The 15,240-nt window shown below is 38.3% G+C and overlaps 1 protein-coding gene across 1 annotated transcript; it reads right to left on the bottom strand.

Moving 5' to 3' along the window:
• Nucleotides 1-6,084: 6,084 nt before the first annotated feature.
• Nucleotides 6,085-14,996, bottom strand: LOC135769848 (adenosine receptor A1-like). Its single transcript, XM_065279375.2, has 2 exons — nt 14,665-14,996; nt 6,085-7,857 (listed from the first exon to the last, which is right to left on the bottom strand). Exons 1-2 carry the CDS (start codon nt 14,994-14,996, stop codon nt 7,191-7,193), a joined length of 999 nt encoding a protein of 332 aa, XP_065135447.2. The 3' UTR covers nt 6,085-7,190.
• Nucleotides 14,997-15,240: the final 244 nt, after the last annotated feature.

Below are 15,240 nucleotides of genomic sequence, written 5' to 3'. Positions count from 1 at the left end.
CCCAAGGGGGCAAAAATGGGCGCAAATGCATTTGCCATTTAAACAACATGGCGCTAAACGTGAAAATGATCATTGCGCCGGGTTGAAACTAGGAAAAGACACTTGCGTCACGCATTGCACTGCATTGCGCTGGGTGTATGATAGAGGCCAGTATGTTAAATTAGCACATTTTATTTCATATTCATGGTCTCTCAAAATAGCACAAATAAGTACACTTAAATAATCTTAAAATTTTAAGTATATTAAGTACAAAATAAGTTTGTGAAAATGAGAAAATTGAGAATTTTAAGTACATTATGGAAGTGTACTACTTTTTCACCTGGGTTTACACATCATTTCTCTATACTGGCACATCTGTATGGTAAAGTACAGCTCTAGATCTCTGGTTGTTTATTCACACAACCTCTACCATACACTGAAAAAAACTTCTGGACATCGGTCCAGAGGCTGATGGATCAGATTCTGAGGGTTACACAGGACTTTGCGGCTGCGTATTTGGATGATATAATTATCTTCAGCGAGACCTGGAAAGAACACTTACAATACGTGAAGGAGATCCTCTCAAAAATCAAAGCAGCGGGACTGACAATACGACCAGACAAATGCAACATTGCCAAAGCCGAGACAACATACATGGGACACGTCCTGGGTCATGGGGTCATACGACCACAGATGGGGAAGATTGAGGGCTGTCAAAAATGCTGCGCGTCCAACCACAAAGAAACAGGGACGATCTTTCCTAGGATTAGTAGGATGGTATAGACGGTTTATTTCACACTTCGCTTTAAGGGCAAAGGCTCTAACTGACCTCACGAAAAAAGATAAACCCAATAAGGTTGTGTGGACTAAAGACCTTGATAATTCTTTTATCGACTTGAAAAATTCTCTGAACTGAACCTGTTTTGCAGAGCCCAAAGTTTGACCAACCATTCACACTGCAAACTGATGCTTCGGAGTACGGACTGGGTGCAGTGCTTTTACAGATAAAACATGGACATTATGCCCTGTCGCTAACATCAGCAGAAAACACCTGCCCAGAGAAACAAGGTACTCTGTTGTAGAAAAAGAGTGCCTGGCAGTAAAGTGGGCACTGGACTGTTTTAAATACTACCTATTAGGTAAGAAATTTACTCTTGAGACAAACCATCGAGCCTCAACGTGGTTGGACCAAATGAAGGACACCAATTCTCGCATTAGACGATGGTTTTTGGCAATGCAACCATTTGACTTTGATGTGCAGGCACACAGAATTGTACAGCGGATTTCCTTTCCAGGACACCACAAAGGGTGTCCAAAGGAAGGGGGAGGAGGTGTCAAGAAGTTACCAGTTAAGAACTATGATGCACATGCTGCATAACATGTACACACATATTGAAAGGTTGGGTGAAAATATGTTGTTTTGTATGGGTATTATGTATTAAGTCATTTGAGTGTATGTTTGAGGACAAAATGCAGTAATACCATGTTGAGACATTTATTAATGTATTTAGATACCTGTTATTTAGAAGTTATAGGGGGCTTCTATTGACGTAATTGGATGAATCCATGTTGCGTTTGTGAATAATAGTGTATCATGCCATTTTGATGTCTTAGTTGTAGAAAACTGTATTTGAGTATTATGTATGACTTTTGTAAACATATTTGATAGTATTGTGTAAATTACCAGTAGACCTGTGAATACTATGGAGCGTTCGGTAGGCGGCGCCACGGTGTTAAAATGGCGTCCGTAACATTCAATAGAGACAGAGCGCCGATATGCAAATTTGAAAACCACGCCCACCGGGGGGGGGGGACAATCCAACCGTCTCCATTGACTTTGTATTGCGAGAGGCTGCCTCCTTGTCATTTCTGGCTTATAACAAAAAACAGAATAATGCCTAAAAACTGCTGTGTGACAATATGTACAGCTAACAAGCCAAAGAACCCAGAAATAAGTTTTTATAAGCTGTCGAGCCGTAAAACCCAGCTTTTAAGGAGAATAAAGTGGATCGCCGACTACGTTTCCCCCTAGTGGACGCAGTTCTACTAATAGAAGTACTATGAAAAGTTGCCTGTTTCCACTTTTGTTTCTTTAAACGCTCGTTTTATGAGGTCGACAGCTTAAAAAAAACTTATTTCTGGGTTTTTTGGCTTTTTAGCTGTACACCTTGCCACACAGCAGCTTTTATGTATTATTCTGTTTTTAATTTTAATCTGTAAATAAGTTTTTATAAGCTGTCGACCCCAAAAACGACAATGACAAGGAGGCAGCCTCTCGCAATACAAAGTCAATGGAGACGGTTGGATTGTTTTCCCCCCCGGTGGGCGTGGTTTTCAGGTTATGACGCGCGGCGCTCTGTCTCTATAGGAGGAATAGTAGTAGCAGCGTGAGCATGGAGAAATGCTAGCTCTGCTTGATTAAGACTACTAATGTGTTCCTATGGGAAAAATATTTGTTGTTTTGTCTACCCTGCATCTCCTGGTCGTTTTTATAACTGTAAGGGTCATCCGTAAAACACATAATTAAATTAGGTTTTCTTTAAATGAAATAAACATTAACTAAAATTAATTTCATTTTAAGAAAACTTGATTCAATCATGTTGACATGGTGTACATAATTAAATTACGTAGATCCAACAATTTTTTTTAAGAAAATTCATTTTAAGAACACTTAATTCAATTATGTGCAACCGGAAAAAAAATTCAGTGTACACACAGGGCCGTGGTTTTCATGCAGAACTTGGCTTCTATTGGCCTTTTGCTGTGGTTTGAGTTTGTTTATTCTGTGGTTTGATGATTTGACATCACACAAACAAAAAGTTTTTTACCAATTAACAGCTGGGAAAGTTCTTCATTTGAACAAAATAATCAGCTAAAAGCATTGTGATTGCAACTCGAAGGGTTTGATTTCCAGGATAATAAAATTGATAGCTTAAATGCACTTTAGGTTGCTGAGTAGAGCTTGACATCAACGAGGGGTTCACACACATATAAGGGTGGTTTCCCGGACAGGGATTAGACTAAAATAATTGTAAGAGCTGTCTAAACTGAAAAAACTTGCACTGACATGTCTTAAAATAAATCTGTAACTTTTCTTTTGCCTCAAAATGCACACAAACTAGTATTATATACTAATTAAACTAAGGCCTAGTCCTAATGTATCATTTATTTTAAGACCCACCAAAATATTTCCTGTAATTGGCCCAAGTGTTTTAGTGATTGTGAAACTTAAACGTGCATGTTGAATTATTCATCTGATGGGACACACTTAGCAACTGTAAAAATGTTAATCCAGGTTGTGACAGCAATTTGCACCAAAACATATTCATTTTTTATTTAGGCTACTTAAAATAAATATTTGTACAATTTTCTTTAAATAAAATGAACACATAAACACTCTGAAATGAACATTTGCTGGACTTAAAGCAGCACTAAAGACTTATTACTCTTTGCTCCCCCTACAGGTTAGAAGCGTAATTGTTCATTACCACTGTCGTAAATACTGCAGCATCTGATTGGATTGTAGGTCTGCTGTAAAGCAAGTTTTTGTAGTTTTCACTCGAACTACAGGACCACTACCCGAAGGTTGGAAACTTCTTTAGTGCGGTTTTGACCGATAGAGGGCTGCAAAGTGAATGTGAAAGTGCCATTCACCCTGTTTTGAGTGGATGAACCACTGAAACTTTTTTGGAAAAGTTATTTTAAGGTAAAAAAAACTCTTTGGTGTTGCTTTAAAGATTATTTTCTCATTTGAAATATCTGAATTCTTTGCACCTGTAAAAACTCTTCATTTTGTGCATGCAACTTTATTACAGTTTATTGTTTATTAAGAAGTCCTATTAATGTTTCAAATTTTGTGGTAATAGCAGTTGCAGATGTTTTACAAAAAAACGTGTGCACCAGTGAAATGTGCAACACTTCATCCGTTTTACTACCAGAATTCAACGTTTAAAGTTAAGAAGTTTGGGCAAAAGTCTCACGATTTATACCCAGAACATGTATGCATATGGGATACTCTTAGCCTTGAATAGCGCTCCGAAGCAGTGTTCGAGATAGTGTGGTGTGGTTTAGGGGAACTGAACTTTGCCAGTTTTAAGACATGGGACAGTCTTGCACACTTCCTATCGTGTGTACGCCAAGACCACAAGTGTGGGTATTTGAATGCATCTGTTGTACTAGGAACTAATGTTTTAAATCCAGTTTGAACAGTGACTGTAGCCCAACATCGCCACCAGCTGTTAGTTTATTAAATCTAAAGTTGATGATTGATTTCGATTTGGGTACTGAAGCTTGTCTCCTTACTGTTGAGTTTTTGATCTTACTGATCTTTTTTATAGGAATAGGGAAAGAAAGACAGCAATACTAATAAATGTGTTAAAGGGGCCCTGTCACAAGACTTTTTTAAGATGTAAATTAAATCTTTGGTGTCCCCAGAGTGTGTATGTGAAGTTTTAGCTCAAAATACCATATAGATCATTTATTAGAACATTATAAAATTGACACTTTGTAGGTGTGAGCAAAAATGTGCCGTTTTGGGTGTGTCCTTTAAAATGCAAATGAGCTGATGAAATTCAAACACTGATCGCAATGATGGTGGTTTGTTGCAGTTTACCCCTTTGGAAAAAGTTAAGAACAAAAAAGCTCAGAAAACATATAATATTTTAAAAATACTCAAGTTTTTGTAATTTTTTTTTTTATTTTCTTTTTTGATAACTTGTGAACAATGTGTAAGTAATGCCTCATGTTCATGTGGCATTGAAAAAAATGTGTTTTATACTTGTTGATTATATTCAATAATAAAAAATAAAAAAACAGAAAACAGTTTGTTGCAATTGAAATTGTGCTGTGAATTATTTTCTCTCTCTGCACTAAATGGCTGTGCCGTGGTTGGATAGTGCAGATTAAGGGGCGGTATTATTATAATAAGATCTCCTCATGACATCATAAAGAGAGCCTAATTTCAATTACCTAATTTTCACGTGCTTACAGAGAATGGTTTACCAAAACTAAGTTACTGGGTTGATCTTTTTCACATTTTCTAGGTTGATAGAAGCAATTGGAACTGAATTATAGCACTTAAACATGGAAAAAGATTTTCATGCCATGGCCCCTTTAATTATTTTCCCCCCATTAACAACTACTGAGGGTGGACACAAACACGAACAATCACAAACTTTAGTGGACCCCAAACCCCCACCCACCTTGAAGGAGGAGATTAAGTACATATTCAAATTGAAAACAAAAAGATAAATAAAATAAAAAGGAAAAAGATTAAGAAAACTTCCAGTGTAACAAAAATTCATCTGTGAGCTATTAGCGAGGCAAAGGCAAGAATATTGCTTTTATTTATATAATTTTTTGTATTTGTATTTAATCTTAATTAACTTTTATGTAAAAGATGATAGCTTCAGTCTTAGTAAATTAAGAAATTTTGTTCATACAATTTAAAGAACATGTAAAATTAGTTGTTCGGCATTACGGTTACCTACACTGTAAAAGTTGGATCAAAATACTTATATTTTAACCCCTTAAATACTTTGTTAAATATTTAAGTTAAAAATATTTTAGGTGTTACCAATTAAAGTAATTTTTTTAAGTCTAATGTTTTGCTTAAAGAAGACACATCAAGAAAACTTTTTTCATATTTTAGTGCAATAACTGGGTCCCTAGTGCTTCTATCAAGCTAGAAAACATGAAAAATATAAACCCAGTAACTTAGTTTTGGTGAAAAAATAGGTAATTGAAATTTGGCTCCCCTTGTGATGTCAGAATCTGCACTATCCAACCACAGCACTGCATTTAGTGCACAGATCAGCTCATTTGCATGTTAAAGGACACACCCAAAAATGGTACATTTTTGCTCACACCTACAAAGTGGCAATTTTAACATAATAAATTATCTATATGGTATTTTGAGCTAAAACCAATTGAAGTAAGTTTTGTAAGTAGAGCAGCTTTCACTTTTTGCAGAAACAATAAAGGTGCCATAGAAGAACCTCACAAAATGTTTTTAAAGGTGAAAAAGTTTTCTTTTCAGATTATAAAAGTGTATTAAAGAAATTCTTTGAGGAAACAATAAAGGTTCTTCTATGGCATCGACGTGAATAACCTTTTAAGCACCTTTAGTGTATACTAACCTGTAGCATATAAAAAGTGCATGAGGTTTGACTTTTGGCCTTCTGTAGCTGATGACTCTTTATTTGAAGCTCACCTTAGGTGTCTGTGTGGGTGAGAGGTGTTTTATTTTTGTCAACACTCTTTACAAAATGTATTAGCTTAACATTTTTGAAAGCTTTGTTACACCTTTTGACCACTAGGTGATGCAGGCCCTAAACTACAAAGGTTATTTCAGGTCAGGGTGTCAACAAATCTTTTTACAGTATCCAAAGTATTCTGTATAAAAATAAACCATACAGTATAAAATTATTTTAAGCATACAAAGTATACTTGAAAGGTTTTATTTTAGCACAAGAAAGTATACTTAATATATTTCAGATTGTGCTTTACAACAATTAAATCTCAACTAAAATATAAATACATCGTACAAATTAAAATACCAAACTTTAAGGGTTGGTTTCCCAGACAGGTCATATCCTGGTCTCAGACTAAAATGCATGTTAGTGCTGGCTTAATTTAAAAACATCTTGCACTTACGTAAGACAACAAATATCAGTACCATTGTTTTGTCTCAAGATGCACACCAGTATTTGTTTTTGTAAGGTTTGTTTGTAAAAACCACTTAAATGTCCTATTGTAACCAAGACCTAGTCCTGGATTAAGCTAAAACCTGTCCAGGAAACTGCCCCTGGATTAGCTAATCATTAGTCTGGCTGCTAGTATATTACAGTATACCAAAATTGACCTAGTTTATGTAAAATTCTCTACATAACATTTTTTTTTTCAGCAGTGTGGTATTCGCACAGTTCTTGAATGCTGTTTTTAAAACTTCAGCATGTGTGTTTTGACGGATGTGCAGCGAGATGCTGTGATAATTTTAAGATAATGCTTTTGATAAAGTTTAAAGTTGTCTCTTCAATACAGAAAAAAAAGCAGGCTATGTTTGAAAGTTTTTGCAATAAAGCTATCAGTCTTCTATTTGCAGACATACTCAGGAAACTACGGTATTGCTTGAAATATCTCAGTATCAGTAATATAATGCAGTACATAATATTATTGGAGATTACATAACTGTCCTGTGCTAAAGATCTTAACTAATGATCAAAACCATCTTGGGTGTTTTTCACTTTATACCTGATGTTAGTGTTGGAGCTGGTAGCGGTTTTATCCAAGTTTTGGCTGCCTTGATCGGTGTTTTGCTTTTTTCTTATGAGCTTCATCAAGATGTTTTTATATGCAGTCTTAATCTTTGGGAACTTGAAAGCGTACACTATTGGGTTAACTGCAGAGTTGCCATGAGAAAGTAGAATACCTATTTGAACGACAAGAGACGGCATGTTTAGACTCGGGTAAAAGTGACTCAATGTGTTCATTATGTGAATTGGGAACCAGCAAATAGCAAACAGAGCCAACACCAAAGCCAGGGAGCTGGCCAATTCACGTTCTTTCTGCAAAAAGGACCTGGACTCCACAGCTTGACCAATTCCTCTTCTCAGTTGTTTAGATATCGTACAGAAGATATACAAATAGAGAGCGAACATGACCACAGTGGGTGGGAGGATGCAAATGAAAAAAGCGAAGTTGACCATATACGACATGGGAATGACTGTAAGAAATCGGCATGTGAGGGTTGAGGTGCCATTTGTTGTGGGATCTTTGTTGTGCCATCCAAGCAGGGGAATGAAACCCAGAAAAGAGGCAGAAACCCAACAGACGGTGACCGCTACCCACAGGTTTTGTTTTTTGATCGCTCCTCTGTACCTGAAATAAGAGGAAATTAATATTAGAAGAAGTTTCACAAGCAGGTGCATTTATTTATGGCTGTCCTTGTACTTTGTGTTCTTTCTGAATCATTTAAATCACAAATGTTAATGAATGTTGTACTTTGTACTACACACAATGGTTTAGGAGGATGTCAAATTATTATTTCTTACGCCCCATTAAGACCGCCAATGACTAGCATTAGCAGAGCAACCCGATTTCATTAATTTCATAAGAAGCGTGGCGACTTCCGGCGACATGAGCGAAAATGACCGTTGGCGAGGGGATGGGCGTGTCCAGCAGCGCAAGAGAGTTTACTTTTGAACTTTATTAAAATTTTTGGGAGTGACTACCAATGGGAGTGAAGCAGTGGAGTTCACATCATTTTTCATCAGTCATCAGTTACTGGAGTGAATGGTACTCATTTGATTATGACAACCAGATTTAGAAACGCTTCATTGAAAGAGACGGGTGACACACAGCGAGAAAGTCGTTATCTGGGTCAAATGGGTTTGTCCCTTTTTGGGGAAAATTTAATCCACAATATTGATACATTTTCTACAGCAATAAAATCTCCGGTTGCACATGATTAAGTTTTCTTAAAATTATTTTTCTTAAAAAAATTGTTGGATCTACGTAATTTAATTATATACAGCAGTTCAAAATGATTGAATCAAGTTTTCTTAAATTTTATTAATGTTAATTTCATTTTAAGAAAACCTAATTTAATTATGTGCAACTGATGTCCAAAAGTTTTTTCAGTGTAGGTTAGTCAGAGTCTTATACAGGGTCGGACTGGGAACAAAATTCGTCCCTGGCAATTTTCTCCTGAACCGGCCCCACCACACACACACAAGCCTATCAATACCAAAATCGCCCCCCTGATTCCCCCCATAAATAATAAACACACAGTATTATGCTCAATGAGAGTCATGTTGCAGCAACACTCTATAAACTGAACCCAAACAAGCTACAATGAAAAGACTTAATGAGGTATTTCCCACAGATCTGAAATATAGACTCCTTCAAGGTTTGTAAACTTTGATGACTATCGGGTGCGTGCGCAGCATGGGGTCAAACTGTTCATCATACCATACAGCAGGGCTATTCAATTGGCGGCCCGCGGGCCAGACCCGGCCCCCAAGGTAATTTGATCCGGCCCTTTATGTAGTCTGTAAAAAAGACATCTCTAGAATAAATTTAGTAAGTTTAGACAACGGGCCCTACAGTTACGAGTTGATGCGCGACAGGGCCAGATTATCCAATGGGCATTATGGGCACGTGCCCAGGGGCCCACGCGCAGTTCGGGCCCAAGCGACGGGAGAAAATAAAATGTGAAAACCAATTCTTAATTATTTTGATTAATTATTTAAGCGCAAATAACCCCGCGCTAAATCGAGCGGACTGTGGGTGGCAGTAGTCTTCATAGTTTAAGTTCAGAATGAGTGAGAAAAGCAGCAGTGCACAGTTGATTTATCAGACAGTCCATAACTTTTCTTCATCTATCCTGAATTTGTGAATGTCCTGTAAATGAGTGCTGCTCTGACAGCCTGGTAAAGTAATCATTTGTATAAGAAATCATTTGTACTGCGTATGTGTCGAACGGAGCCGTCCGCGCTTGTCCGTGGTTGAGAATGCTTTGGAAGCTGCGCGTAAACGCGCGCGCGAGACAAAGACAGACGCAGAAAGTTTGTCGTATTTGCGACTATGCGCAACACACGTATTTCCTCTTCTGCATCTGTGCGCAACAGTGCAAACATCGCCAACAGACAGACAGGTATGAGCTCTTCACACAGGTCGTATTCCAGCTGTGTTTTCTTGACTTGTGGGGAGGTCAGTGGAGATCAAATTACTTAACTACCAGTACCTCAGTTTTTCAGCTAATTATCCAAAAGACAATTTTTGTCTTAACATGACTCATAATACGTTTTCTAAAGTGTAGATTAGCCAATAGTAACATATTTTAGTTTAAAGTTCAATACTTTTTGTCGTATTTTGTCAATCTATCTGTCGTGTTTTTTTCCCACTATTTTTGCAGCATTTTTCCTGTGAAATTAACAATATAGCAGCAACCCTCCTATTTTAGTTTAGTGTAAAGATGTGTAATTTTAACACCAAAAGAATTAAAAAGATTTACTACCACGTGCAAAATAAACAAACACATTATTAGTGAAACTGTACCCTCTCCTTGGTGCGTCATTTATTCTAAATATATTTGAAACTAGTAGACAGTGGCGGCTGGTGACTTCTTTTTCTGAGGGCGCACGATGCGAAGTTCGTCACAACATGTATGTAGCCCGTCATGTGTGTGGTACATAATTTCAAAATATGTGTTCTGCACTTTGAGAGATCGTATGTGCATCACGTGTCCTGCCAAAATAAGTGTCTGCTGCAGACGCGTCAAAGGGTTTATGATAAAAGAGACGCTCGCGTTTGCAAGATACTCGCATAATCTCATGCGTAATCAGAGTTTAATATTAAGGGAGTGTCTTTTGGAACATGAGCGTCTCTTTTATCATAAACGGTTTTGATGCGTGTGCAGCAGGCACTTATTTTGACAAAACACGTGATGCACACATGATCTCTCAACACGCAGGACACATATTTTGGAAAAGGGAACCACACACATGATACTCCGAACACTTATTTTGAATTCGTGCCCCTCGGATGAGGAGTCACGAGCCGCCACTGCTAGTAGAACAGAAAACATGCACATTGTATAATTGTATCACAATATCATTTGCTGTCTTGTATTTTGTGTTGTATTTTGTAGAAATCTGTAGAGTATGAAACAGTTGGGTGTGTGTGAAGGAATTAAAATAAACTGGTAAGGAAGTTGTGTCAATATATTTAATCTTTTGTTAAAAAAAGAATTAGGCCTAAGAGAAGTTCCCTTTTTTCACTTGAGCATCTGCCCCCTGTGCAGGTCCCTGCTTGCAACAAAAATATCTACATGTATTGATATTGTCCTACAGGTAGTGATCACCGGCTGTAATGTGTCAGTGTAAATCCTGTAAACGTAGAGGTGTTTCTAACAAAAAGAACCATATAATATCTATATACAATTTGATTGTGTGTGTGGGGGGGCCTACAAGACATTGTGCCCAGGGGCCTCCGAATTCTTAATCCGGGCCTGATGCGCGTGCATCTGTTTCATACAGCATGAGCTGCAGAGCGTGAGTCACGTGACTGGTGCGAGCAGCTGTGTTACGTGTTTATATTCGCGCTTTGGTCCAGAAGTTCAACGCGATCGCCTCCCCCGCTCGCGCCCGCGTCTCAAGACGCGATAGCTGACTGTGGTGAGTTAAGAGACCGGACTCTATGGCTGTTTTAACTTTATTTGTTGTATTTCCAGCTTAAAAACACTGCCTTTTCCGACAATTGTTGTCTGATATGTCAGCTCAATTATGACTTGCTTATCCACAATGACATTTACGTTACATGTCTTAATAAATGAAACTCCTGCCGTTTTTCCAAAATTCAAAGCAGACAAAGGCTCAAATATTATGCGAGTCATCGTTCTCACACAAGAATGCAATTAAAACGAGTAACAGTTAATCGCCCGTCGCTCACAGCCCAGCACCTGCACCACTGTATGCGTATCGTGCTGACAAACATACACCTGATTTCACTGCTCTTGTGCAATCTAAAAACATATTCTGTTTTATTAGAAGCTAGCCTAATGTTTGCCAATTATTAAGATGGCTGTTGTATTTTAAATAGGGCTACTGTAATAATTAGCTTTGACAAAAAACTGCATAAAACAATGTTATCTTCCATGTTATAAACTTTTTTATTATGTGTACTGAAGTGAGTAAATGAGTTAAATTCTCAATGAGTGTGATATGGCTCTTATTTACCTATTTAAATGTAGAATAAAGCTTACTTGGGCATCTTACAATGCACTTATGTTGTTATGCAATTTTAAAATACAACATATGAACATGTCTGGATGTAGAAAAAGCATACTTGGACATCTTACAATGTACTAATGTTGTTGAATGCAGTTTCAAAATACACATTTGTAGAAAAAGCCTATTGTACAATGCACTGATTTAGTTTTTATGCAGTTTCAAAATATAACATTAGTATGTTTAAATGTAGGAAAATGTAGTCGTCATCACTGTTATATCTCCGGCCCTTCATTTGAGATGCTTTTCATAAACTGGCCCCCACGACAAACTAATTGAATAGCCCTGCCATACAGGCTTTCTAGTTTAATCTAACAGGGCTGAAAAATTATGACTTACCTGAAATGAAGTGAGCACTACAAACACAAGCCTCTTTGATCTTTGCATTGTCCCAGTCTGCACGTTTAATTGCTTGCAGCCACAGATGTTGTATTTTTTGTTTTTGAGATTCTGCAGGAATCCCTAAACACTTAACGGCAGACTTGGTGCGATTTTCACAGCCCACGACGCAAGTAGGCATTTTTGACGATACCGAATAATATGACGCCTGTGACGTGAACTGTGAAGGGGTCTATACTTGTGGTTGTAGCCAGTGAAGAAGGCAATCATTATTACCCACCGACAAAACATTGTCTACTATATGTGTGACAAACAACTAGTATTGTATGACCTAACCCAATGCTTTGATTTTTTATCATATATATAATAATTTCACAGTAGGCTATAGTTAAAAATTAACTACCCCAAACTCTATTTGCCATGAACAAAGCTGACACTGTCAAAGCACCACAAAAACATGTTACTATTTTTGCACTGATATATAAAGCAATACTTGAAGATGTGTAGATGACCCCTTTTATCAAACTCTATTGAATACAATAATATGTAAAGTATATTAATGATAGACGGTGCAGGTCTATAGATGTGATCGGTGTTATAATGGTTCATGTAGCTTTCTTCACTTTCTATTTGATAGAGCAGAAGCAGTAAAAGTGCCTTTCTCTTTCTATTCCCCTCTTGCAGATTTAAAGAGCTTAATCCACACATTACTTCAGATTCAAGAGTCTACTTGCTGTCACTGTGACGGGTGACTTTACATTACAGCTTTGCATTTTTGTATCTTGAGTCAGCTGACATAGCTACCGTTTGCTCATTTGATCTGAGGGCCCTATCTTGCACCCAGCGCAATTGACTTTGTCAGTGACGCATGTATCATTCGTATTTTGCACCGGCGCACAGCGGGTTTTTCCCTCCACAGACGCACGTCGGCAAAATAGGGAATGAACTTGCGCTTCCTGGGCGGTTCAGCGCAAAAAATGAGGCGTGTTGCTATTTTGCAGTTTCAAAAAACAGTTGCGCCACTGACCAAAAAAAAACTAGTCTAAAGTCAGTGGCGCGTTGCGTGTGGTTCATTATGCTATTTTAAGGGCGCATGCTTGACCATAATGTATAGCGTGCACAACGCGCATACACTTTGCTTATCTAATCTACACAGATGCAACAGTTATTTTTGCAAATCATAAATTGTTACAATAAAAAATATTAATACACCAGATAAGGGAAATCATAGTGGTGAGCATTGTGGTGATAGTTTTTATTTATTGTGTGGCTGCGTTAAAAAATTATCATGCAAATAACGATTAAAATATTTTCATAAGTTTGTTGTGTGGCTGTATTACGTTTATTTGATGTAAATAATAATAAAAATGTTTTCATAAGAAACCTTAATGTATATGAACTTGATTTGTAAGTGTACTTTGGGGTTGGAACTTGCTTGCGTTTCTTGGGTCCGATTTCAAAGCCCCCAAACCCTTTCAGCGGTGAGGGTGGACACAGCGATGTCCTCTGCTGGCGTCAGGTCATGTGTGGAGGCAGATCCACCTCCCGTTACACGGCGTGCCCGATTTATGCTTGCAAGCTTGGGATTCCCACGTCTCCTGACATCATTGTAGCGCTTGGCGCAACGATGGGGATGCCAGCTGATGAGACAATGTGGCTATTTCCTCTCACGTCTGTTTAACCGACGCTGATTTGGGCGGGTTTCTCCCATCCCCATACAAAACAACTTCTTTGTCTTTGACTGCTCTTACAAGAATGTGGGTCTCCTCGGCTGTAAACCGCTCCTGGCGTGCGCCTGGTAAATCTGTCATAATAATAGCAACCCGCCATGGAACTTGCGCACTTGCGTTTAAAGGGAATGTTGGATGACGTTCTGATTGGTTTATTTGACGTTACGCCCAAACCACACCTATGAATAATGAACCTACTTCAGACCAACCCCTTATTGATTTGTGCCTGGCGCAAGAGTTATTTCTCCCGCCGGGAAAATAGCAACAGCGCCCAAGATCCGCCCACAAAGTCACTTGCGCTTTGCGCTTCGCACTTGCGTTTCAGATCGTTAAAATAGGGCCCATAGTTGCTTGTGCAGTACAATGGGCTTGACATTAGCATTGCTTATTTGCTACCATCTCAGGAAGCACAGATAGTTCATTAATAATATTATTATAAAAATGGGAGAAAGAAAGGGCAGCGCATAACTTTCAAAACAAGAGCCAGTTGTTATAGCCATAGAAACCAGAGGCACGCTTGAGACTGCACATGCGCTTTAGCACATTAGAGCTGATTGACTCTGATCACGGCCGGTCGTTATCCGATTGACTCACAATGTTAATGAGACCCAGGACCCAAAGTAATTAAACTGGGACCAACCAAGACCCAACTCACCCTTTGAAAGATAGACCTGGACCGTACGGGTCCTCCGTGAAGACCTCTAATGCATACAACTCTGCTCAAGTTCAGAAACATGGACACAATGTGACACTGAGCTCACGTTGCACCCATTTGTATAGATTATCAGTCCGATACTGTAAAAACTGTAACTAATAAATGGACTAACCTGAGAGGATTATAGACACGCAGAAATCGATCCACAGCAATAGCGAGCAGGGAATGAACGGAGGCTTGGGTCAACACAATGACCACGCAGCTGATGAACAGACAAGTGTAAAATCTCGTCTGTACTCCTCGCTCAATTAATACAGCCAGAGGTACGCCCACAGCGCCCACCAGAAAATCAGCCACTGCCAGTGATACAACAAAGCAGAATGTGGTCTTACGAAGAACCCGGCTCGACCAGACGGCCCAAATCACCAACAGATTTCCAAAACAACATAATATAGCGATAAAAACCTCAGAGACCGTATAGATCACCAACTCACTGTCAGACATGATGAAACAGAAGAAAGAAATGCAAGAGGAACTCAGTTGTGGCAGTGGTGGGTATAAATAGGAAATCCTTTTTGCTAGATAGTTGCTGAGTGCTCTCGATATGCACATGTGCTTATAACGTAAAAAATCTTGCAAGTTCAGTGACTGACTTTTCAAAATATACAGTACAGAAATCTAAAAACCAGATTGTAAATCAGGATTTTTTTATTTAAAATTATCTATACACAGTTTGTAGTTGACTAAT

Source organism: Paramisgurnus dabryanus, chromosome 7 (assembly GCF_030506205.2).
Source record: "Paramisgurnus dabryanus chromosome 7, PD_genome_1.1, whole genome shotgun sequence".
Classification (NCBI taxonomy): domain Eukaryota; kingdom Metazoa; phylum Chordata; class Actinopteri; order Cypriniformes; family Cobitidae; genus Paramisgurnus; species Paramisgurnus dabryanus.
This window is presented reverse-complemented; position numbering and strand designations above follow the sequence as displayed.